This window comes from Petaurus breviceps, unplaced genomic scaffold (assembly GCF_028583685.1).
Source record: "Petaurus breviceps papuanus isolate PSGF00001 unplaced genomic scaffold, PetGlider_PUasm1.0 91041, whole genome shotgun sequence".
Taxonomy (NCBI): domain Eukaryota; kingdom Metazoa; phylum Chordata; class Mammalia; order Diprotodontia; family Petauridae; genus Petaurus; species Petaurus breviceps.
The window spans coordinates 27,455,072-27,480,575 of NW_027187400.1; the positions used below are offsets into that span (position 1 = coordinate 27,455,072).

At 48.8% G+C, this 25,504-nt stretch overlaps 2 protein-coding genes across 5 annotated transcripts in view; both read right to left on the reverse strand.

The window, feature by feature from the left end:
* VAMP3 (vesicle associated membrane protein 3) overlaps positions 1 to 25,504 on the reverse strand; it is a 166,872-nt gene that overhangs the window by 129,949 nt on the left and 11,419 nt on the right. The window lies entirely within an intron of this gene.
* The window catches only part of CAMTA1 (calmodulin binding transcription activator 1), an 894,751-nt gene that overhangs the window by 113,557 nt on the left and 755,690 nt on the right, over positions 1 to 25,504 (reverse strand). For all 4 annotated transcript variants that reach the window (XM_069079391.1, XM_069079392.1, XM_069079389.1 and 1 more), the window contains exons 5-7: positions 24,538 to 24,678; positions 21,212 to 23,067; positions 4,143 to 4,269 (exon numbers count right to left, since the gene is read on the reverse strand). In XM_069079391.1, coding sequence (XP_068935492.1) covers positions 4,143 to 4,269; positions 21,212 to 23,067; positions 24,538 to 24,678 — 2,124 coding nt within the window. The remainder of the gene's footprint in view (positions 1 to 4,142; positions 4,270 to 21,211; positions 23,068 to 24,537; positions 24,679 to 25,504) is intronic.

Here is a 25,504-nt window from a genome sequence, read left to right on the forward strand (position 1 = left end):
TACTCCTCTCACTACTACTACCATGACTATTACCACTACTACCACCAATACCACTACCACTACTACTACCACTACCACTACTACTACCACCATATTACTACTACTACTATGGCTGCTGTTGCTGCAGCTGCCATTATCATTATGCTTACTATCATGGTCTGCAATCTCAGAACTCCTAGTAAGGAAACACTGGATTTAGAGAGCTGCCTGGGGTCAAGTGACTTGCCTAGGGTCACACAGCTAAGACGAGTCTGAGGGAAGACTCGAACCCACGTGTCCCTGACTCTGAGGCCGGGTCTGACCATATCCCACATTGCCTTGCCTCCTGATCATCCCCTTCCTCATCTGTTCAGCCAAGCCCAGATTTGGGCATTCTTAAACAGGAATGATGGACACTCAGTTTCCTCATCGGAAAAATGAGCATTTGTTAAGCGCTTGCTGTGTCTCAGGCTCAGGTGCTGAGCCTTGGAGATACAGAAAAAGAACAGACAGTCCCTGCCCTCAAGGAGCTCCCAGTCTAAACAACATGATCTCACAGGCCTTTCCAGCTCCCCAGAGCATATCAATTCCTCCCCCTTACAACTTCCTACTCATTGCTACCATAGCAGTTTGGGGGTCGAGTTTGGTGTGGAGCTGATACCTATTCCTGTCAGATGAAATAATTTTTGTTAGTGCTATAGTGGTGGGCACATAGTAGGCATTTAGTAAATACTTGTTTCTTTTCCCTCCCCCCTCCACTTGCCTTGTCCTAACTTGGTCTATGAGAGCTCCTGAAGGGCAACAACTATTTATTCATTCTTCTTTTGTATCCTTGGCATCCAGTAGAGTGCCTTGCATGTAACAGTATGTATTGATCAGTATGTATTGATTGATTGATTTGGGGAAGTTAATGGAGAGAGGGGGAAGAGGAGAGAGACAGAAAGAGAGAAAGACAGAGAGACAGAGAGAGAGAGACAGAGATAGAGAGAGAGGAGAGACAAGACAGAGATAGAGAGGGAGAGACAGAGATGGAGAGAAACAGAAAGATACAGAGAAACAGAAAGAAGGGAAGAGAGACAGAGACTAAGATAGAAAGACAGACACACAGAGACAGAGAGACAGAGATAGGGAGAGAAAGAGTCTGAGTCAGAAAGAGACAGAGAAAGAAAAAAAGAGAGACAGAGACCTCAGAGCAGCGGCTGGACTGGGCATGCAGAGAAAGACAGAGATAGAGAGATAAAGGCAGACAGAGAGATAGAGAGAAGGGGGTGGAGAGAGGGACAGAGAGACAAAAAGAGGAGAGGGTGGGAGAGGAGAGAGAGTCCAGCTGGAACCGTAAGGGTGGGTTCTTCCTCAGGACACTGTAAGGGGGAAGCAATGGTTTAGCTAAACTCAGATTCAGGCAGCCTGGCTTCTAGGACTCCAGTCCTTTACCATCTTTCCGGGTGACCTTAAATGAGTCATTTCCCTTCTCTGTCATACAGTTTCTCCCTCTGCCAAATGAGGGTGGCATCTTAGGTGCTATCTAAGGTTTCTTCACTTCAAGCAATTGGAGTCATTTCTTAACAGGTTTGGAGTTGGAAAAAACCTAGTCCTTATTTTATACAGAGGCAAACTGAGACCTTGAGTTTTGTGGAAATGCTGTGTCCTATACAGAGCACCAGGCCAACATTCTGGCACCTCACTCACGTCCTTCTGAAAGGGTGACCTTATTTTCTGTAAGTTTCAGAAGAGAAAGAGCTTTAGTAGAGAGGAGCTCCCGCACTGGAGGCCCTGACCCTGGTTGAAGTTACTTGGGTCGCCCTCCAGCCTTGTGTGCTATTCCTTTATTCATGGATTCACTCCCTCCCTCCCTCCCCTCCCCACAGCATCCTGGATTGTCCAGCCCAGGCCCCTCATGTTACAGACATGGCCATCCAGCAGACATTTATTAAGAACTGCTCTAAAGGTCCCTGTCTGTTACTGCCCTGCTCTGATAGCTCCTTAAGCCACAGAGGTGACCTTGAGTCCTCAAAGGCTGTGCCAGTGGAACACAGGAGCTGGCAGGTCCTACCAAGCTGGAAAAACCCCAAGTATAGGCCCTGGGATGGCCTGTGTCATAGACTCTGGTCCTCAGATCAGCCTGGCTAAGTCTGGAGAGGCTTAGCATCAGGTTGGCCACAAGAGAATGATTTTTTTTGGCCACAGCTGCTCATGGAGACCATCTCCTATGTTGCAGAAGGGGTAGTGATCTGTATCAATGGAGGAAGGGCCCATATCGGGCTCCCTGGAGTACTGAGGTATAAAGCTGTAAGTGCTTGGCCTGGCATTCAAGGCCCTTCATAACATGGCACACACTACTCTTCTGGCTTTGTCTTTTCTAGCTCACCTCCATGCACTCTATACTACAATTTCTCTGGCCTCCTCTCTACCTCACCCCACTCTCTCCTAATCTCACATATTTGCTTCTGTTATTCTCTATTTCTGTAATACCAGTAGCCAGATTTATAGAACACTTTACAGTTTCCAAAGGCTTGACAAATATGGCATTTGATCCTCACACCAACCTTGTGATGCACGTGTTTTTATTATCCTCATTTAACAGTTGAAGAACTGAGGCTGAGAGGTTAGTTGACTTGGCCAGGGCCACACAACCAACTAGCAAGTGCCTGAGTCAGAATTTGAACTCAGGTCTTGTTGACTCCAAGTCCAGTGGCCTTCAACTACACCATCTAGCTCCCTCTAGAGTTCCTGCCCTTTCCCTCTTCACCTGTTGAATTAGAACCCACTCTCAAAAATCTAACTATGAAATCTTTTTTGATCCTGCTACTCTGGATCTTACATAGTACTTTGTTTTGCACATCTCCTAGGTTCCAGACCTGTCTCTGACCTGGCTGTGTGACCCTGTCTAGGCAAGTCATTCAAACTCTCAATGTTCTATGCAGAGAGAGTGCCAACCTGCATCGGTAGGAGGAGTTTCCTTTCCTGGGAGTTCCCCATTCCAATGAAATCACAGGACTCTATCCTTTTCTGGGTAATTGGGTGTGTTGCAGTGGTTGGGCCAGCATTGATGTGGGCTTTCGCCATTTTCCCCCATGGGCTTCATTTGAAAGGTAAGGTATTCCCAAGAAGGGAAGGGCCAAAAGAGGGACTATTGTGAAAGTGATGCCCAAGGGGATGGGCTCTCAAAAAGTAAGGGTGAATAAGAGTCTAAGTGCCTGCTGCTCAGCAGCTTGGCTTATAGCACCATGACTGTCATGCGTAGGGAAATAAGATTCATCCCCTGCCCTCCAGGAGTTTACAGTCTAGTCATCTTGACCAGGCTCTAGCTGAGGGCCCAGAAGGAGGTGCATACAGGGCTGCCCCCTAGACTAGGGCTGTCCTCCAACTCTAACAAGAAACAGGAGAGAAGACCGGGCCTGTTTTGGATGGACCATGGTGTTGACTTATCACGTGCTCTGTTCCTGAACCTGACATGCCATTTCTCATCTCCACACCTTTGCATGGGTTGTCCTTTGCCTAGAATGCCTTTCTTTCTCACCCCTACCTCATACAATTTTTAACTTTCTTTGAGGCTCAATTTAAGTGAAACCTGCCATGAAAAACCTTTCTTGGTTTCTGCCCCTCCAACCCCACAGTTGTTAGTACACTCCACCTTCTCAGATAACCTCATATTTATTCATGTGCACATATATTCTTTTTATAGGCAGACTGTAAGCCCCTTGAAGGCAAGGTCAGCTTGTCTTTGTCTCCCTAGTGCTTAGCATACAGCCTGGCACCTAGTAAGTATTTAGCGATTGTATTACAGTATCATAGAGGGAGAGTGGGCTATGTGGCTTTCTCCCTCCTTCATCTGATGAGACATGGGAGAGCTTGGGACAAGACAGAGAGCAGAATCTTAGTCTGAAAAGGTGGATCTTGAGGGAACTGTGTCCAAGGAGGACAGGTAAAGACCAAGGAGCAGGGGAGGGGGGTGCAGGAGACAGGCACAGGCCTTCTCACTTTATAGGGAAAGGAGCTGAGTCTCAGAGAGGGGATGAAGCTGGTCAGTGCTCAGATGAGATTCCTACCCTTGGTGTGCCCTTCCCCTCCTCCCCAGCCCTCTGTTCCTTGACTCCTGATTTCTTGACCTTTCAGTTCTAACCCCTGGCCTGTTGATGGTCTGAGGAAGCTGCCCTTCTTACCTGGACAATAGCATCGAAGCACCCCTGGCTGTATCAAGGATGCAGGCACTGAGATCTGGTCAAACAGGCAACTGTAGTTATTGCTGGCTTCTTGCCACGGGCCTGTGATCAGGACTTTCACTCCTCCCTGCAAGAAAAGGAAGACAAAGGCAAGTGAGGAAGGACAGAGAGAATGACAGAAGGCGATGGGCTGGAGGGGGCAAGGGTACAAGTTGGAAATACCCGACTAAGTGACCCTATATAAAGGAGAAAAGATCAGAAACTGAAAACTACCGAGAAGCATGGGAGGACTTATATGAACTGATGCAAAGGGAAGTAAGCAGAGCCAGGAAAATAATATACATAATAGAAAGAACGACAACAGCAAAATCTAGGCTGAAAGCTGTGTGATTCCAATGGCCAAGCTTGGCCCCAAAGAAGAGGTGTGAGAAGTCACCTCCTATTCTTTGCTGAGGTGGGGAGCTATGGGCATGGAACATTGTATATATAGTGTTAGAATTGTTGATATGTTAGTTCCTTTTGTCAAACTACATGTCCTTCCTCTTTTAAATTTGTTTGCTATGCTCCCCTCTAGGAGGGGAGAGTTAAGGTAAGGTATGTTTCCCTTTCCCTGCCCTGGCCTTGTTCCTTCTTGGCAGACTCTTGCAAAGAATGACAGGATCTCACTCCCTGGGACTCCCACTTTCTCCACTCCTCTATAGAGCTCCCAACTTAGGCTCTCACACAAACTTTAGGAGGGAACTTGAGTATCCATCCTTTCCTGGACCAAAACAAAACAAAAACTAGATGCAATGTCTCTCAGTCTTTCTGAGCCTGGGACACATCTAAGAACTGGCTGGAATCCAAGGCATTCTGGGTCATTCTCTCTCAAGCTCCCTGCCCTGTGTCCATCCATCCTCCCACAACACAGAATGGTAGAGTTGGAAGAGATCTCATTGGTCCCCTAGTCCAACCTGGACCTGAACAAGAATTCCTCCTATAACATATTCAATAATGGTCATCTACCCTCTGCTTGAAGACCTCCAAGGAGGAAGAAGCCATGGCAACCCATTCCCCTTTGAGACTCTTCTATGTAGAAGGCTGTAATATAGTAGAAAGGACACTGATCATGGAGTCAGAGGATCTGTGTTCAGATCTTGCCTGTGACACTACTGTGTGACTGGAGGCAGCCACATAATGTCCCTCAGCCTCAGTTTCCTCAATTATCAAATGAAGGGATGGAATTAGATAACTTCTGGAGTCTCTTTTAGAACTAGGAAAAGATGAGCCTATGACCTGATTCTGACCTTTGCTATGTGTATGACATTGAACAAATCCCTTGACATCCATGGTTCTCAGTTTTCTCCTCTGTAACATAATGGGAGTGGACCAGAAGGCCTTTGAGGCTCCTTCCAGATCCAGATCCCTGAGCCTGGGAAATTTAGCCTTCAATCAAGTCCAGATTTTTTGTCCCCTTCCAACCCCTACTCATTGCTATTCTGGGACCAAACAGAAAAAGAGTAATTCCTCTTCCAATATGGCAGACTTTCAAATATTTGAAAACAGCTATTGTTTCCCCTCTGAGAGCAGAGAATGTCCAAGGACATTAACCACCAAGCCAAGGAAGTGGGAGGGAGCCCAGGAGGTGGGGAGGGGGACGTGGACGTTGTCTTTTAGGAGATGAAACCTGGCCATGGGAGGAGGAACTGACCTATTTGCTGGTCCTCTCAAGGATGCTCCGTTTCCCATCTCCATGGTTTTGAATGGGAGGGTGTCCATGCCTCGAGTGCTTTTCTGATTCATTGAATCCTTGGCTTTAAGACTCAAGTCAAATGTCACATCCTTCCAGAGGCCTTTTCTGGTCCCTTCGCCTCTCTCCACCCTCCCCACCTCCATCTGCAAGTGTCTTTCCCTCTAAGGCTAATTCCTATCTACTCTGTATATACCTTTCATTGCTGTGTCCCTGTTGGCTCGTCTCAGTCGTGGCCGACTCTTTGTGGCCCCATTTGGGGTTTTCTTGGCAAAGATACTGCAGTGGTTCACCATTTCCTTTTCCAGTTTATTTTATAGATGAGGAAATTGAGACACACGGAGTGAAGAGACTTGCCCAGGGTCACATAGCTGGTGTGAGGCTCAATCTTCCTGACTCCGGGCCTAGCACTCTCTGAAGCCATCTCCCCACCTCCTATTTGCCTTTCACGCTCTCATTTATTTACATGCTTGCTCCTTCTACTTTTGCTTTTTATTTGTATCTCTAAATCTTAGAGGAGTGCTTAGCGAGTCCTTGATTGATTGGACTTAGTAGGATTCCAGAGGGCAGAAGGTCGACCACTGAGTAGAGAAGCTACAACATGGCCAAGTATGACTCAATGAGAGAAGAGAGTTAGCTCACAGTGCTTTGGGATATAATGGAGCTCTCAGCCAGGCTCCCCTTCTCTGAGCCTCAGTCTCTGCATCTGTAAAATGAGGACCCTGATTTAGATGGCCTATGAGAACCCTTCTAGTTCTAGACCTTTGAGTGCCAAAGCATGCAGGTGGAAAGGATTCCTGCTCTGGGTGACAGTTCGGACCAAGGGGATTTCGTCCATTGTGCCTGTCCCAACCTGGGCCATCAGAATTGGGGAGAGATCCTGCTGAGAGCTCAAAGAATGCTGCTGTTTGTTGGAGCCCCCCATCAGCTCCTGCTGGTGCCGAGCTTGTGGGGAGGTGGTAAAGGCAGGGAGAAAGAAAGACTCAGCCCTGGGGGAGGGAGAAAAGTGGCAGGGGATGGGGGAATGTGGGAAAGAGAGGACTCTGGCCTAGGTCCTTGCCAAGTGAAATCAGTGTGATTCTGTGTGGAGCAAAGGAAGGGCTCAGAACAAGGGGGATGGGGAGCAAGAATCTGGTCATCTCTACTGTCAAATGGAGATGGGGATGTGGAGCTGAATGGTGTGATGGGGCTGCGGGTGCAGCAAGTGTTCCATCCCAAAGCCCTGCCTTCCCCTCCTCCCCGTGCTCCCCCAATCTTCTGGGCATCTGCGTCTTTGCTAGCCGCCCACACAGACAGACTGGGAACCACTCCTGACGTCATCTCTCCCCCACACAGAGAGACCGGGAGAGCTTCCACCGAGGCTCAGAAACAGCTGCTTTCCCAGCAGTGCAGCGTGGAGCTCAGCAGCTCGGGCCCAGGAGAAGGCCCGAGATGACCCTTTCTAGGCCAGACTCCCCTAGACTTGGTTAGGACTCCTGTGCCAGGAGATGCCACCTCCTTCCATTACCTCAAGTGCCCACCAGCTAGTGCCAGGTCTATCCCAGGCAGGGAGATGGGAGAAGACAAAGCAAAGGGAGAATGGTGGGGGGTGGGAATGTCCCCACCCAAGGTTGATATCAGGTCTGGCCACAGGTCTGGAGCAGCTCTGGGAGGAGCTGTCTCTGCTTTCAGTCTCTGGCTGCCCACTAGCATCTACAAAGGGTCCCCAGAATGCCGCTCATTCTGGGCCTGATTCTGAGGCGTCCAGGCCTCAGGGTCTCTGATCTGGAAGACGCTTGCTTTTAGTGAAGTCCTTTAGGGCTGTCTGTGGACAGTGAACACGAAAGCTGCTTTGTTTCAGTGGGTCCAAGGATCCCAGGGAGGAACCTCAGGGCCATCTAGTTCAATACCCCTCATTTAGCAAATGGGAAAGGAGGCTCAGCCATGTGCCCAAGGGCCCCCAGGTGGTATCTCACAGAGCAGGATTTAAACTCTGATCATCTGACTCCAAACCCAGGGCCCTTTCCACTGTGTCCTCCTCCTCCCCTTGCCCCAAGCTGGGGATTGGTTCAGAAGTGAGGCATGAGTAAGTAGAACACTGGCCCTGGAGTCAGGAGGACCCGAATTCAAATCCAGCCTCAGATACTTAACACAAAAACTAGCCGTGTGACTGTAGGCAAATCACTTAACCCCAGCTGCCCCCCAAAAAGCAAAAAAAAAAAGTGAGGCACGGTAGGAAGACCCAACCCCACCTTCGTAGTGAAAGCATCTAAGGTCAAACTCTGCCTCCAGCACTTACTTGGATGTATTTGGAGGTGACTTTGTACAACTCTGCCAGTGCAAGTCAAGACATCCCCCGTGATGCCATTGGTCCTCTTTGGAAATGAAGTACAAACACCACCACTACCTCTCACTACCTACGTGACCATGGGCAAGTCACATCACTTCCTTAGGCCTCAGTTTCATTCTCTGTAAAAGGAGAGGGTTGGACTAGATGGCCCCTGAGTCCCTCCTAGCTCTAGGCACGTGCTCCTGGGAGATCTAAGGGAGCCCTGGGGACATAGGCCACCTCCCAGCTCTCCTGACCTCTCTAGCCCTGGCAAAGCTTTCCCTGATCACATGGTGTCTGGTGGGACTTTTCCTCCTCCTTGTTCTTGACTTCTCACTGTTGGCATCACCTTAGGAGTAGCTCCAAATCACAGCATTTAGGAATCAGAAAACATCTCAGCGGTCATCTTATTCTGACCCATACCTGAACACAAGTCTCCATTCTCTCTTTTTTCTTCATTTTTTGTCTGTATTTTTTTTTTTTTTGCAACATGGCAATGTTTTGCATGACTATGCAATGTATAAGCTAGGTTAAATTATTTGCCTTCTTGAGGAGTGAGGGGAGGGAGGGAGGGAGAGAGTTTGGAGCTCAAAACTTTAAAAAAAGTTAATTTTTTTTACATGTAATGGAGACAAAATAAAATTTTAAAAACCTCCATTCTAACGAACCTAACAAGCTGTAATGACATCAAGCCTCTGGATGGAGAAAGACCTCCATGATGGGGGGAGAGGGGCAGCCCATTCATCTATGGGACAGCCCTAAAATGGGTGGGTACTTTTTTCTGACATCAAGTCTGAATCTGTCTCACTATCACGTATACCCATCGTTCCTGGTTCTGTCCTTGTGCCCAGACAAAATGAATCTAATCACCCTTCTTCAAGACAATTCTTCAAACACCCAAAACAGCGACCATGTCTTCCCCTCTGCCCCCAACTCTTCTCTTCCTCAAGCTAAACAACCCCTGTGACTTTAATTGATTCTCATGTGATATTTAATCAAGGCCTCCATCCCTCAGCTAAGCTCCAGAAAGTCTCTGTTCTAATGCCCTTGTTAAGCGCTGGGGTAGACCTGCCTCCAGGTTAAGTCCTCATGAGAAAAGACTACTTGACCCATCAATTTCCGTCTTGTAAGACACAGCCGGCCTGGCATGAGGGGGTGACTCTGAGCATTGGAGAGTTGGAGAGTTCATTCAATCTCTCCACCAAAGAAGGAATTATTCTCTATGTATCTCTGGTTATGTGGCCCCTGCTTGAACACTGTCTAAAGCAGGAGAACTGACGACCTTCCCAAGGCACCGTTAAACAGCTCTGAATGCTAGACAGCTTTCCCTCGTGTTGAGTCAAAATCTCCCTCCTTGCAATATGTCCCTGTTGTTTCTAGCTCTGCTCAGTAGGGACAAATTTATCCAGCTCCTCAATCTATGTTGTCTTCCCCATTGGAATGTAAACTCCTTGAGGGTAGGGATTGTCTTTCTGGCTTGTGTTTAGCACAGTGTGGGGATATGGTAAGCACTCAACCCTTAATCAAACCAACGAACATCAAGCATTTTTGCAAATTTTAAAGCCCATGTAAATGGTAGGTCTTATTATTCATTCATTCATCCATTCAAACAGAATAAATCTATTCCATCCTGCATATATAGGGTAACTAGGTGGTGTGGTGGATAGCGTGTCAGGCCTGGAGTCACAAACATTAATATTCCTGAGTTCAAATCTGACCTCAGACTAGCTGTGTGAACCTGGACAAGTCACTTGACCCTGTTTGCCTCAGTTTCCTCATCTGTACAATGAGCTGGAGGAGGAAAGAGCAAACCACTCCAGTGTCTCTGTCAAGAAAACTCCAAATGGGGTCATGGAGAGTCGGACACACCAGAAGAATAAAAAATCCTGCAGATAGTGTTTCTTTGGATATTTGAAGATAATGGTCATGTGCTCTAAAAGTCCAAAGACCTGGCTTTGCCATCTATATGACCCTGAACAAATCACTTACAAAACCACAGAATCTCAGCGTTGGAGGGATTTCAATGGCCAACTCGTCCAAACCATTGCCAAAGAAATCCCCACGCTGGCATCCTAACGGCCTCCATTGAGGAAGAGCTCCCTGCTTCTTGACAAAGCCTGTTCTACACTCATGTCTGTCATCAAGCTTCAATTTGCTCCTTTGTAACTTCCACCCAGTGGTCCTGGCTCTGTCCTCTGGGGGCCACTCCCATCTCTTTTCTATATCACTTCAGATATTTGGGGAGAGCCATCATGACCCTCCTAAGTCTTCTTTTCTCCAGGCTAAACATCCTTGGTTTCCTCACTTGATCCTCAGATTGAATGAATGTGAAGAAGCCCTTCACCACTGAGAGACAGCTTGCCATGGTGGTAATAGGGTTTTGGACCCAGAGACAGGGCAGGTCACTTCTCCTTTCTGAGTCTGTAACATGGGATTAATAGTAGCAAATGAGATAATACGTGTAAAGCAATCTACAAACCTTAAACTGCTTTGTAAGAATTATTATTATTGTTATTAGTATTAGTATTATATCGACCCAGTCCTCTAGCTTGTAAAGATTCTTTTGCATCTTGACTTCTGCTATCTGAAATGTCCTTCCTAGTTCTGTGTCTTCTGAAAATTTGGTGAGCATGTGATTTATGTTTATTCAAGTCACTGATAATCTCACAGCATAGGACAGAACTCAGATCCCTGAGATATTGCCCTAGAGACTTTCTGAATTGATAAACAAGGAATATTTATTTAATAATCGCTCTCTTGATCTAATGATTTAGTTATTTCCAGATCCCTCCAATTACTGTCAAGCTTGTATCTCCATCTTTTCACAGAAAAGAGAGATTTTATTAGATGCTTTACTAGAACCTAGGTCAGCTGAAGCCACAGTATTTACCTCCTTTTATCATTCAAAGCAGCACTATCAAAAAAGGAAATGAGCTTAGTGGGGGCATGACTTACTCTTGAAGAAGTCTCCTTGCCTCTTTTCAATCACTGCTTCCTTTTCTACAAGTTTACTAACCATCCCTTGGATATTGTGTTCTGGAATTCTGCCCAGAGCAAATGTAAAACTAAGTGACCTAGGCTTGCCATGCTCCATTTTCTTGTCCTGTTTGAAAAACAATACATATGTCCTTCTTAGCTCTTTTTTTCCCACTACTTTCAAAGATCACTGCTAATGGCTCAGCAATTGTGAGGTCCACTTCTTTCCATGCTCTAGGCAGGACATCATTCATTTGTGCCTGATGACTAAACACTCCTCAAGGGGAGTCAGATGTCCTCACACTGTTTCCCCATTTATCTTAATCACTCTGGACTTTAGTTTTCTCACCTGTAAAATAAGGCCCAGGGGGAGTTGGACCAGAGGGATGATCTCTAAAGTCTCAGCTCTAAATCATAAATTCCTATGATCTGTTCTCCAGGCTAAGAATCTTCACTTCCTTCTACCCACTTTCAGATGATATGGTCCCCCGTTCCTCCAGGATCCTCTGATGTACTTCATTTAGAAGGCAACTAGGTGACACAGAGAACTGGGCCCAAAGTCAAAGATCTTAGCTTCTGAGTTCAAATTCAGCCTTAGACACTTAGTAGCTATATTACCCTGGGCAAGTCACTTTACCTTTGTCTGCCTCGGTTTCCTCATTTATAAAATGAGGATAATAATAGCACCCCCTTCCAAGTATTGTTGTGGGGATTACATGAGATAAAATCTGTAAAGAGTGTAGCACTATACCTCGCCTGGTACTTAGGTATTTAATAAATGTGTGTTCTCTCCCACACTCTCTTACTTGTCAGTGACTCAGAACTGCATACACTTCTCCAGCTGTGGTCTGACTAAGAACAGCCAAGGGCGGTAGGATTAGGCTCCCCTTATTCAGCTTATTAGTCCTTCCTTGAGACATGGTTCAGGGAAATTTCAATGGAAGGACCTTTTTTGTGGTAAGGAAGGGAGCAGAGTATGGCAGTGACAGACAGGGGCCCTGGATAAGTGCATGTCTGTAGCTGGTCTCTGGCATGTGGCCCTAGATAGGATGGCTAGGTTGTGGGCTCTGGTGTCAATATCCCTCCATTTGCCCACTTCTAAACTACACTGCCGTGGCTCTGCTACCCCTGGCAACAAGGGTCATTCAGAAATTGGTGAAGGGTGCCACCTAGTGTCTTTGTTGGGGAAGGCAACCTGAAGGATGGCAGTTGGACCAAAGGGTGCCACCCTGAGGTATGGCTCAGCAGGCTAGAGCCCTCTCCCCTTATACCAGGCAGCACTGGCCTTGGGGCCCTAGGCTGGGTTACATTCCAGCTCTGTCATCTCCTACCCAGTACCTAGGAGAAGTGTGAACAGGGTTCTTCCATTGTTTCATGCTCTCCTGAGTTTTCCCAGAGGAAGCCTTTGGTTTCTCTTGGGCTACAGCTCTCTAGGAACTCTAATCCCAGTGAATGCTCAGCACTATGTTATAGGCACAGTAGGTGACTGCCTACAGGGTGTGATTTTAGAGTGCTCCAAAATAGGCTTCTGCTCCAAGAGAGGCAACATAGCACATTGGAAAGGCCACTGGATTTAGAGTCAGAAGATCAGAGGTCATATCTTGGTTCTGCTAATTGTTTGCTGTGTGACCTTGGGCAAAAATTCCCTTGGGTTTCAATTTTCTCATTTTCAAAACGAATTTCTAAAATACCTTCTAGGTCAAAATCCTATGATCCAAAATGTTAGCTTGAAGGCAACATCTGCTAAAATCACTTCGCTCCTGTAAGCCTATTAGCTAGCACCTTGGGAGACTCAGCAAGAGAGGGAAAGAGAACAGGGATGGAGGTGGGGATGAAGGACAGGGAACTGATAGAGAAGGTAGGAGGCTGCCAAAGACACACCTCACAGACTTAGCTGCCTTGCTATAGTTTGTCTAGCTCTGCCCAAGGAAGGAAGGAATTTCAGCTCTCTCTCTCCCTCTTCCTCTCCCTCTCCCTCTCTCTCTGTCTCTGTCTGTCTGTCTGTCTGTCTCTCCTCTCTGTCTCTCTTTCAATTTTTCTGGTGTGTTAAGCACTCCCAGTGAGGAAACTCCCTCTATCACAGCAGATTAGTACCTGCTTTGCAACTTTTAGTCTTAGGGAGTTGCCTGGGAGAGGCGGGTCCTGAAAGATGAAGTCATTTTCTCAGGGTCACAAAGCCAGTTTGTGTCAGAGGTAGGTCTTCTCTTTCCAATACCAGCTCTAACCCAGCCAGAGTCCCTGCTGAGGGATGACTCAGAGGGGGCTGGATGCACTGTGGACCTTGGACAAGTTGATTTCCCTATGTCTGAGCCTTGGTCTCTTCATCTCTAAAATGTGTGGACTGACCTTGATGATTTCAAAGGTCTCCCTCTGGTTTTAAATACTGTGATTTTATCAGTGGCTCTTTTTCAGAACTCATTCTGACCAACAAGATCTTGGAGAGTATCCTCCACAGTGGACCTTTGGCTTTGGCTGGTTCTGGTACACTTGCCTGAATTAGGTTTGGACTGGATAGGCTGGGCCTCCTCCCAGGACCCCTCTAAAAGACACCCCATTGTGCAGAAATGAAAGAGGAGAAGATGTGCGATTCAGAATTTTTTTTTATCTCCACCTTGACCTTAGACTAGGGCTGGCAGCACTGTAGTCAAAGGAGCATTGAACTGAGAGTCAGAAGTCTTCCATCCATGGGATTTGGAATAAAGGCTTGAACCAGAACTCCCCAAGATTCTGTGAGTTCTGTATGGCCATTCTCTCGGTCCTGTGTAGAAGCATGCTTCTCTGCCCTGTGACAAATGTTACAGCAGAGTATGTCTGGTTGAAAAAAAAGTCACCATGTTATTCTTCTAGTCCTTAGAGATCACTTAGAATAGCCCATTCCCTTGACAGTTGACATTCCCACTCATCCTTCGGAGGCTGAGACCCTGAGGTCCCCTTTCATAGAAATCAGGTCTGCTGCTAGGAGAACATTTTATCTGTTTCCCCACCTATTGGAACAGCTCTCTGACTAGCATGACCATAGAAAGGTCATTTCATCTTTCTAGGTACTGATCTCCTCAATTGTAAAATGAGGGATTGGAGTTAACGATCTCCGAGGTCTCTTCCTGTTTGAAATTCGTATGCATTAATGAGTCTATAACAGGTCCACAGCTGGGGGCCTGAGGAGCAGCTGGGACAGGCATCACACAGTGTGCTCTATGTGGGTACTAGCCCATGTACAATAATGATGGCGATGGAGTTTTAAGGTTTACATGAGAAACTGGAGGTAGGTTATTATCCCCATTTGACTCAGAGATACTCCTAACTCTTGTCTAGAAGGGACCTCAGAGACCATCTAGGTTCAACCCCTTCATTTTACAGATGAGGAAACTAAGGCCCAGGGAGGTGTCATAGGCAGAGAGTGGCAGAGGGAAGATTTGAACCTGGGTCATCTATTCCAATTCTCTTTCCACTGTCCACATTGCCTCCCAAGTTGAAGGGTATCACACCAATGATAAAGTGTCTATTATTCTACGATATCTATCTATCTATTCCCTATCTCCTGGCTCCAGATCCAGGGCTCTCTCCATTTTTCCATGGGGAGCTCTTATTCCCGTTGGATGGTGGCTCCCTGAAGCCCTACAGTGCATCAGAGGCAGTTTCCTCCAGAGGCTAGAGCACCCACCTGGGAGTCAGGAAGACCTGCTTCAGACCCTAACTGCCTATGTGACCCCTGGGGAAACTTACTTTCCTTTTACAGGCTTCAGGTTTCTCATATTTAAAATGAATGAGTTGAGCTTTGTTGTTGAGTCCTGTTGACTCTGTGACCCCACTGGGGGTTTTCTTGGCAAAGATCCTGCAGTGGTTTGCCATTTCCTTCTCCAACTCATTTTACAGATGAGGAAACTGAGGTAAACAGGGAGAAGTGACCTGCCCAGGGTCTACTAAGTGTCTGAGGCCATAGTTGAACTCAGGAAGATGAGTGTTCTTGACTTCAGTCAGCTGCCCTGTGAGTTGAACCCGGATGGCTTCTAAGGTCCTTCTAGAGCTAAATCTATCTTCCTATGATCCTAAGAAAGGAGCAAAGACTCCTTGAGACATTAAGAGTTGAGACAAGGGTGGAGGTGGGGAAAAAGGAGGTGGTGAGCACCAGGGAACAGGGTGGGGTGGAGGAGTGTTGGTGTCTAAGCTCATAAAGCCCCACGCCATTTCCACCAAGAACAGCAACAACCACTGCCTACTGCCCGCTGTTCCAAAGCCAGGACTGAAGCACGTCAGCCCAGAAAACTGGCACCTTTCCCAGGGAGATATCCCCTCCCCCCACCAGCAGGATGGCTCAGGCTCCACCCATCCAGGTGAATGTTTCCATGGCAACAGTGGTTTAGCTGGACCACATCCATTCGTGGTGAGCCCCCTCCCCGCCTCTCTTTGTAGTTTGCCCTGCGGGAGATTAGTCTGTGTTCCATTGTGATGAGAAAGGATGGGAAAGATGAAAGGCACAGGAGGTGGTGGGGCAGGGGCAGGGCATGCGAGAGCTTCCACCCAAAACGTCATTTCTTGGATATTTAAATGTTCCATGCGTTCATATTGGTCTGGGCCTGATGAGGAAATGGGGCCAGGAAAGGTGACGGGACTTGCCTAAAGCCATGCAAATACTGACAGGCAGAGCCAGAGATGATAGTGATGGCGGCTGAGATGAAGGCCCAGGGTTCACGATTCCCTCTTCTCAGTTCTTTCCATTTTGGAAAAAGTGGGGAATCAGCCAATAGCTCAGTGAGAACCAAGGCAAAGGTGGAAGGATAAGGGAGGGGAGAGGTAAGAGAGCCAGTGGGAAGGAAGGTGGCATGAGGGGGCTTTTAAGGGGAAATCGTCAGGGAAGACAGGACGTTGAAATGCCAGATCTCACTGTGCTGCCAAACAGTGTCACCCTAACTGGGCAGGGAATTATGGGCACTGGTCAGAAGTGACCCACCTCGGGGAGATGGGGGGGAAAGGCTTGGCCCTGACCACCCATGACCTTATCCCTGGGAAGCAGAGCAGATTTGGGGGTCCCCCGTCTGGGAGAGGGGATTATGGCTGACTCATTGGCAGAAGTTATCACTCTCACTTCTGGGAGGCTGGACAGCACAGCCCAAACCTCCTGGCAACAGAAGCTCCCCTCTGGGAGAGAGATCAAAGGGAGTGGCTTCCCTGGGGCCAGGTCTAGTGCTGGGGCCCAGTACTGGCAGTTCAGGGCTGACCTGTGCTGGAGGGCAAGCATCAAAGCCCTTCAGAAACTCCAGGAAGAAAGCAGCAGCCCCTGGTATAACCATCAGTCAGTGAGCCCCAAGTCTCTGGTGCTGGATCATAGGATTTAAAGCTGGAAGGCACCTTAGCTCATCCTGTCGAACTCCCTCCTTTTACTCGAGGCCGATATCACATAGACAGATGCCAGTATTTTACTAGACGCTAAACTGCAGTCAGAACACACGTGCTTTGACTCTTAAATCCTTCTGCCTCTCCTGGGAATTCACCCACCTCAGCTTCTCCTAGAAATGATGTGTAGCATAAACTTATTTTTTAAAATAAAGTGGTATTTAAGATGGTTCCATGTTTCTTCTCCCCTTCTCTCTGCCCCTCTCTTTGTCCCCCATTTCCCCTTAAGATAACTGGAAACCTCCAAAAGTCCTGATATTCCAGAGTTGAGTTTACCATGCTCAAGGCCAGATTTTGAACGTCAATTTCCCATTTTTCTCGTTCCTATGCTGCCCTCCTGTGGCAAGCTGTAGGTGTGACTTTTTCTGAATCAACCCAGTATGTGTAGGCAGGGATCAGTAAAGGTGGTACTTGTGTGTACCAGGGACTGAGAAGGGAGGAGACAGTGGAAAGACGTAAGGCTGAAAGGTGAGGGGACATGAAGGGGATCTATCCTTGTTGCCCCTTTGTCTAGGTCCTGAAGGCAGGAGCAGTACACACTCAGTAGACTCCCTCTGCAGACATCCAGAGTCAGGGGTCAGCTTCAGAAAGATACCATGCCCTTTAACCTAAGTGATGGCTCAAAGACACCTTCTAGTGGAGGGGTAACTCTAGTATGGAGTGAATGCCAAGGAGACCTGCACTTCCTCTCTTCCCACTCTCTCCTTAATCCTTTATAATCCAGCTTCTGAATCCACCATTGCACCTCAACTGCTTTCCCCAGTGACCTCGCTGCCAAATCCAACCACTTTTCTTAGTCCTCATTCTCCCTGACCTCTGCAGCCTTTGACACTGTTGATCACTCTCTCCAACTTTATCCTCTCCTCTCTCTAGGTTTTCTGGACACTGCTCTCTCCTGTCTCTCCTCCTACCCATCTGACCATTCTTTTGCCGGATCCTTCTCCAGACCACACTCTCTAACCATAGGTGTCCCTCAGGCTTCTGGCCTGGGCCCTCTGCCCTTCTCCCTCTGTACTTCTTTACTTGGTGATCTCATCATCATCTCCCGTGGACTTAGTAGTGATTTCTGTGCTGATGGTTCTCAAATCTATCTCTCCTGCCCAACCTCTCTGCTGCCCTTCAGTCTCTCATCTCCAACTGCTTTTCAGACATCTCAAACTGGATGTCCAGTGGACATCTTCTACTTAAAATGTCCAAAACAGAACTCATTATTTTCCCCCTTAATTCCCACCCCCATACCCCAGCACTGGGTAAGCTTACCTCTTACTACAGAGGGCAACATTGTCTTCCCAGGGCCTCTGGTTTGTATCCTAGGAATCACTTTGGATTCCTTACTATTTCTCATCCTCACCCCCACCCATAACTAAGCCATTGCCAAGGCCTGTCAGTTTCACCTTTGCTGCATCTCTTCATTCCCGTACTCTCCTTGGACCCTGTTCCAGAGTGGTGCTGACCCTCATCACCTCACACCTGGACTGTTACAACAGCTGCTGCTAGGTTTGCCTGACTCAAGGCTCTCCCCACTCCAATCCATCCTCCATTTGGCCACCACAGTGATGCTCTTAAAGTGCAGGTGTGACCACGTCATCCCTTCCTCAATAAACCCCAGTGGCTTCTTTCTGTGGCCTCCAGGATCAAGTACAAAATGGCCTGCATACCCCAGGACCCTCCTGCCTTCCCAGTCTTCTCACACCTTACTCCCCGATAAACACTTTTCCATCTGGTGACACTGGCCTCCTAGACACTCCGTTTCTCCTTCAGGCATTTTCTCTGGCTGTCCCAAGTGTCTGGAGTGCTCTCCTGCCTCATCTTTGCACACTGACCTCCCTGGATTCCTGCTAAGTCTCAGCTAAAATTCTATCTTTTAATGAAGCCTTCCCCCGTCCCTCTTAATTCTAGCGCCTTCTCTCTGATCATTACTTCCTGTCTCCCATCTAGAGCTTGCTTTGTAAATGTCTGTTTGTGGGTGGTCTCTAGACATTCGATTGTAATCTAATTATGTTAGAGTGGACGCTCCTGGAGGCTAGGGGCTGTTTTTTGCTTCCTTTTGTATTCCCAGTATGTAGTAGGCACTTAATAAATGTTCACTGAGTGAGAGGTTATTGACAGCAGTTACTACAGCAGGTGTCCCATACTGGATGTGCATTTGCATTTGTCCTAGGCTCATAACTCCATGGGTATAAAGAATGCCTTGTGAAGAAGCCTCCATCGAGGCTTCTTGGCCCCTGTCTGGGAGTGGTAAGAGGTTAAGCGTCCTGACTAGGGTCATTTGGCCAGTCTGTGTCAGGTGGGGCCTCTACCCAAGACTCCTTGACTCTAAGGTTGGTTATACGTCCACTGGGCTCTGCTGCCTTATTAGCATGAATGATGCACTAAAGTAGGAAGTTAACATTCTACAATTCTTCATTCTACATTCTTCCTCAAGCATCTGCATGCCAGATGAGTGGCTTCCTGGCCTGGCCTGGCCTTGTTCCCATCCTAGATGAAGCCTTGTGGGATACATGGGCTCTCTCTCCACAGGGGGCCTTGGGTCTCATTACCCAGAGTGCCAGATGAATAACAGCTCTGCCTCCTAACATCCTGTACCTTTGGCCATTTGATTCCTTACCCCCTCACCATCTTTCTCAAGTTGTTGGATGCTCTTCCCCAGGCCTATCACATGCCCCATGCCCACCAGGTTGGTGCCTTTGTGATTCGCTCTCCAGTAACTAAAGAGTGAACATTTCTTGGGGACCTCTTGCTTGTTCAGCTCTGCCTTGCCTGTCTGCTCTTCTGCAGCTCCTTACTAGTGCATGAAGATGAACAGATCTAGCCCCAGGCCTGGGGTTGGGTTAGAGGGTTGGCATGCTCCTGACCTGGGACGGCAAGACCAATCCCAGCTTCTCATGGTAGGGAAATCACCATGGAGCAGGAGGGGACCTTGGACCTCCTCATTCTACAGAAGAGACAGAGGTCTACAAAGGGGACATGGCCCTCCCAAGGGTCTTACAGTGTGGTTATAACACTGGATTCAGAGTCGGGAAGATCTAGGCTCAAATCCTGCCTTAGAAACACATGCTGCATCAATTTGGGCAGCTCATGTCCTTTCTGCCCAGGCTTGGACAGCTAGTAAGGGCCAGGGGGTGGGATCTGAACCCAGGCCATGAGAGATCTAGAGTCAGGCAGGGACCTCAGAGAGAAAAGTGAGGTCCAGGGAGGTCCAGTCAAAAGACTCCTTGAGGGGTGATAGGCAGTTAATGTCAGCATCAAAGACTGGATTTGAACCTGGGTCCTCTGAGCCCAGAGGCAATGCTATTGATTTCCACTGTGCCAAGCTGCCTCCCTTTCATTATTATGAGGAAACTCCCAGTCTGGGAATTCACTCCATCAGCGCTGATTAAAACCAGTGTTTAATTAAAGTACTTTATGGCTTAGATAAGTACTATGGAGTTGCCTGAGGCACAAGACATGAAGTACTTTGCCCATGGTCACACAGCTAATAAGGGTCTGAGGGAAGATTTGAACCCAGATCTTTCTGATTCCAAGGCCAGCACTCTCTCCATTATTCCAGGCTCTTTTCTTTTAAGGCCAAAAGGCTGGTCTTAGGGAAAAAGAACTGATCTGGGTTTCAGGAAACTAAGATTTTGTCACTAACTGTCAGTGTGACTTTGGGCAGGTCATTTCCCCTCCTTGGGTCCATTCTTTCTTAGACACCATCAGTGATCTCTGAGGATCCTTTTCGGTATGTGGGGTTTCTCTGGCACTCTCTGTGCACAGGGATATGAGTCGCTTGGTGGCCTGGGTTATGTCCTTGGATCCTCAATACTCAGCACAGTGCCTTGTACATGGGAGGTGGTTAATTAATTCTCGTTGGTTAATGCTACTTTAGTAAATGTTGAACTGAAGTGATCTGGCCTGAATTAGGATGACCTGAGTTGGATGACCTGAGGTAGCCCAGTGGATATTAGTACCCAGAACTGAAAGCAAGATCTGAGTTCAAATATAACCTCAGTCACTAATACACTGTCTGACCCTGGACAAGTCACCTAACTGCTGTCTACCTCAGTCTCCCCATCTGTAAAACTAGGATAATATCAGAACCTCCCTCCCAGGGTTATGAGGGGGAAAAGACATGTTTGTGAAATTCTTTGCAAACCTTAAAGTGTGGTGTAAATGCTACCTGTTAAGAAACCCTGCCTTAGACATCCGTTACTGGCGTGACCCTGGTGTGTCTACCTCAGTTTCCTCTCCTGTAAAATGGAGATAATTAGAGCACCTACCTCCGTGTGGTGTTGTGAGGATGGAATGAGAGAACATATATAAAACACTGCAAACCTTAGAGTACTGGATAAAGGCTATCGTTAGGAGGAGGAGGAGGAGTTAGGGTAGCCCTGATTGGTATCTCATCAAACCAAACCCTTCTGACCTTCCATTCTGATGAGGATGTATGTGCAGGTATTAGCCAATCAGGATCGCGAAGGCAGGGTGGTCTACAGTACCATTCTGAGAAGCACGGCTTGGGAGAGACAGAAGCACTTTTGGATCTATACCTTCCTCAGATATAGATCTTCATAATCAAGAGAAGGCAATTAATTACATGCAAATGATCTTGATGCCCTCGTATGTGTGCAATGAGAGATGGCCCCGCTGGTGGCGCTGGTTGGGAAGGAAGCGCCAGCAGCTTACCTCTGGGTAAGACCACTCTGGGGAGTAGTCGGTCACCATGAAGACTCGCCCACTCTGCTGCAGCAATCCCAGGGTGCTTTGGGCTGCAGTGGCCGCAGAGACCACCTCGGCCACATGCATGTAGGCCATGGTGCCAGCCCCGCTCTCGGCGCTGCTCAGCTGCATGCCGCCCTGCTGGGGGCTGCAGCAAGGGATGCACATTTCGGCCTGGCTGAAGGAGGCCCGGGCGCCATCTTCGGCCTGTGAGAGGCCGGCGCCGTCCCCTGACACGAGCTGGTGTCCGTAAATAGCATTGCTCCCACCTTCCACCGAGATGAAGTCGTTGATCAGGTCAGAGAACTGGTTGCTGAAGGAGATATCAAAGTGGTCCAGGCTCAGTTCCATGTTGGAAGAGTTATGGAGGCTGTGGTGGGCCACGGGGTAGAGCCCCTGGACCATGTTCCCTTGCAGGATGGGGATGCTGCCCCCGGTCCGGATGCTCCCGTTGGTCTCGGGCTGCATGTAGTGTTCCGAGCTGCAGCTCTGCAGCTCCCCGGACTTGAGCAGGTTCTCGCCCCCTTCGGAGGGCTGTGAGGTCTCCATGGGAACTTCTGCCTCGGCGGCGATGGTCTGGAAATTGGCCTGGAACTGCATGAGCTGCAGCGAGGACGTGGCCTCTATCCGGGTCTCTACGGGACCATTGCAATTGGAGGGGGTCGGAGGGGCCTCTGTCTTCACGGTAGCCATCCCTAATGGCACAAAAGAACTACCCGAATCGTTGAGATTAGCGTGGGCGCTCTGCTCTAGGGGGATGGGTTTGCTGGCATCCTGCAGAAAGAAGCTAGGGGAAGGGGTCTGGTGGACGTGGGGGCTGTGGACAGTCTGGCTGAAACTCGAAGCGTAGTCCTTGTTGGAGTCTATAGCGCTGAAGTCCATTTGCTCCAGGGTGGTACTCGGGCTGAGTCCGCCACCGGACGGGAGCAGGCTGGAGCCGGCTGACAGGGTGAGGGAGTTGGACGTGCTAGAAGACGAGTAAGCTTCTTTGGACATCTGCTGCTCGAAGGACGTGTCCTCGGTCTTGATTTCCTTCGTGAGGGCCGCGCTGAAGCTAAAGCTGACCCGCTCCGCTGTGGGCGACTGTCTCATATTGGGGCCGATGGGCTCGGCTTTCAGTCCCCCACCCCCGTAGGTCTGTCCCTGTTTGGGGTTGTTGAGGAAACAGTCCGGGTCAAAGTTCATGGTGGTTTCTGGGATCTTCCGGCCACCATCGAGGGTGGTGGAAAGCACCAGCTCTTCCGACACATTGGTGGGCAACATTGACAAGCCCTCTGCACTCCCTGTGGCAGGGAAGGCGAACTTGTGGCCGTCGGAGCTCACTGCCAGGACGAGACCCTGGGTGGTGGCTTCCGAGGAGAGCAGGTGCTGGTTGGGGCCGGCTGTGGGGGACATGGTGTACACAGCCTCGTTGGTGACCTCTGACATGAACACGGTGGCACTCTGGGACAAGCTCCCCATCACAGAGGCCACCGCCATGCTGGACACCCCTGTGACCACGGGGCTGTCTGCCATATCTGGGTCACTGTTGAGGCCACTGCTGATGGACACGGGAGAATTCTGGGTGGTGTCGGGGACCTCCACCTGATTGGTGGAGGACACCTCGGTGCTGTTCTGATGCAGCAGCACGGGCTTCGCCACTTTGCCGTTCCTCTTCTCCCGGCTCGAGGCTTTGCCATGACTGTGCTCATTCTTGCCTTCGGAGACATCATTATTTTGTACCTCTGAGTGAGTGCTGTACCCACCTGTCCGTGGTTCGACCTTTGGTGATATGATGCGATGCTTGGCACTGTTACACTTGTGATGCACACTGCTGCCTGCTCCTGTGGTCAAGAAAAACACAAGACACACACATGCACACGCACACGCACGCACACGTGCACGCACACACGCACGCGCATGCACACGTGTATACACACACACACACACACACACAAGAAAGAGTTAGAGTTGGGTCTGTGCAATACTCGACTTGTTTGCTTGGCCAAAAATCCTTGAACAAACACATCCCAAACCCCAACCCTGTGCTACAAAGAGACATAAGCCATATGGGAAACCATATAAGTCATCAAAGGGGAAAAACAAAAGCCCCAAACCGGACCATGACTGTCTAGTTCAGATTGGTGAGTCCAGGATGGGCTTTGTGTCTTTTGGGGTTGAAGTTTTATTAGAGGACAAGAACTGAGTTCATTTCAAGTCCATAGTCTAGCATTCTAGAATGTGGCCTCAGTCTACCTTTCTGCTCTTTGTTTCCTTCACATACTACACATGACAACCAAGCTAAACTTGTTAACTGTTCTCTCAACACAGTCTCCCAATTTTCACCTCTGTGCTTTCCCTCATGATGCCCTCTGCCATCTTTACTTGTTAAAATCCTGCCCACCCTTGAAGCTTACAAGCAAAGTCCAGTCTCTCTAAGCTTATGACTATCCTTTATGGATCTTTCTCCAAGGGCTTTGTGCTCAGCAGGCCAGGACACTCCTCCCTCTCATCCCCATTCCATCCTTATTTTTTACCCATTAGACATAGGCCATTGTTTTTGATAAAAGGGAAAATTCTCCCATGATTCCATCACAAGTATTCCCCATTGAGAATCTTAAATTCACAAAGACTTAATAGAGAAGAGACATGACCCTTTAATGATAATATCTAATTAAGGAACTGAAGGGAGTGGGGCAATCTCATCCCAGGGAGCAAATGAGATGATTAGGAAAGTGGCCACATTAGGCTACAAGTCAAGGGGGCCTCTGGACCTTTGAAGCCAAAGGAGGTTAAAGGAGAGGCTGAGTTTAGCAGCCCAATGGAGGGGGGGGGGGGGGGGGGGCTGAGTTCACTCTAAGGAGCCTGGGACTGGAGGTCTCTTGCTGATTCGTGTGCATGTGGGTCAGAGCAGAATACGATCTGGGCAAGACTGACTTCTTTTATCCTTCCTGCCACTGTCTCTTTCCCTTCCCACTTCTCAGACAACATGTTGCATGAGCTGAGCAGGGCCTCAATCAGCTTAGTGTGCCCCCCCTGCCCCCACCACCCTGACCCAGAGGAGCCTTTGTTAGGCTGTAGATGGCTAATGGTCTTGGCTTTCTCTCTGACTTTTCTCCACAGGGCACCTGCCATGTGGTTTGGTCACTTAATTCCAAATCAGTGCCACACAGAGAGAGGTGAGAATGGTCTTGTCAGGAAGGCTGAGATGGGGGGTGGGTGCCCACCCAGGAGGAGCCAAGCACCTCCCTGTGACTGGTGCCCTCCCCTTGCATGGCTCCCCTAGCTCACTGCCAGCCCTGGTGCCAGCTCACCCAAGTTGCCAGTGCAAAGGCAGTTGTGTGTCCGAGGCTGGGGCTTGGTCTGGTGGCTGTCCAGGATCTGCTGCACCAGCTGTTCCACCGAGAAACCAGAGCTGCTGTTCCCATTGCTGCACGTCCATTTGATGCCATGGACTGTGGAGAGAGAAGAAGAGATCTCCCATCAGAGGGCACCCAGGGCCCACCCAGAGGGCAGCCATTGCTCTTTTCAGGTGGCCAGATCTGTAGGCAAAGAGGATGGCATGAGGTGGGGAATAGGAAGGAAGGAAAGACAGACATGTTATCTTCATGGGTGGGCTTCCGGTGTGATGGGGGCAGGTGACACAGGCAGGCTCTCTAGGGATCCCTGTGCATCTGACGCTTCCCCAGAAAATGCCCTGCTTTCTTCTCTCTTTATCTCTTTGGTGTCTATCCCTCCTTCTAGCTCCCTCTCTCTCTATTTTTTTCTGTCTCTCTTTCTTTGTCAGTCTCTCCTTCCATCTCTCTCTCACTCTTCTCTCTCTCTCCCAGCTCTCTCCACTCTCCATCTCCTTCTCTCTCTCCCCTTCCATCTCTCTCTCTCTCTTCCCTCTCTCTCTCCCTTCATCTTTCTCTCCCCTTCATATCTCTCTTTCCCTCCTTCCCTCCCTGTCTCCCTTCTATCCCTCCCTCTCCTTATCTCTGTCTTTCTCTTTCTCTCTCTCTCCCTCTCTTTCTCTCCCCCTCTCCCTCCTCCTCTCTCTCCCTTCATCTTTCTCCCTTCATCTCTTTCTTCTCTCCCTCCTCCCATCTCTGTCTTTATTTCTCCTCTCTCTCTATCTCCCTCCCTCCCTCCTTCTTGTCTCCCTCCCTCCCTCCCACATCTCTGTCTTTCTCTTTCCCTCTCTCTTTCCCCTTTCTCTCCCCTTTCTCTCTCTCCTTCTCTCTCTCTCTCCCCCTCTCCCTCCCTCCCTCCCTCCCTCCCTCCCTCCCTCTCTCTCTC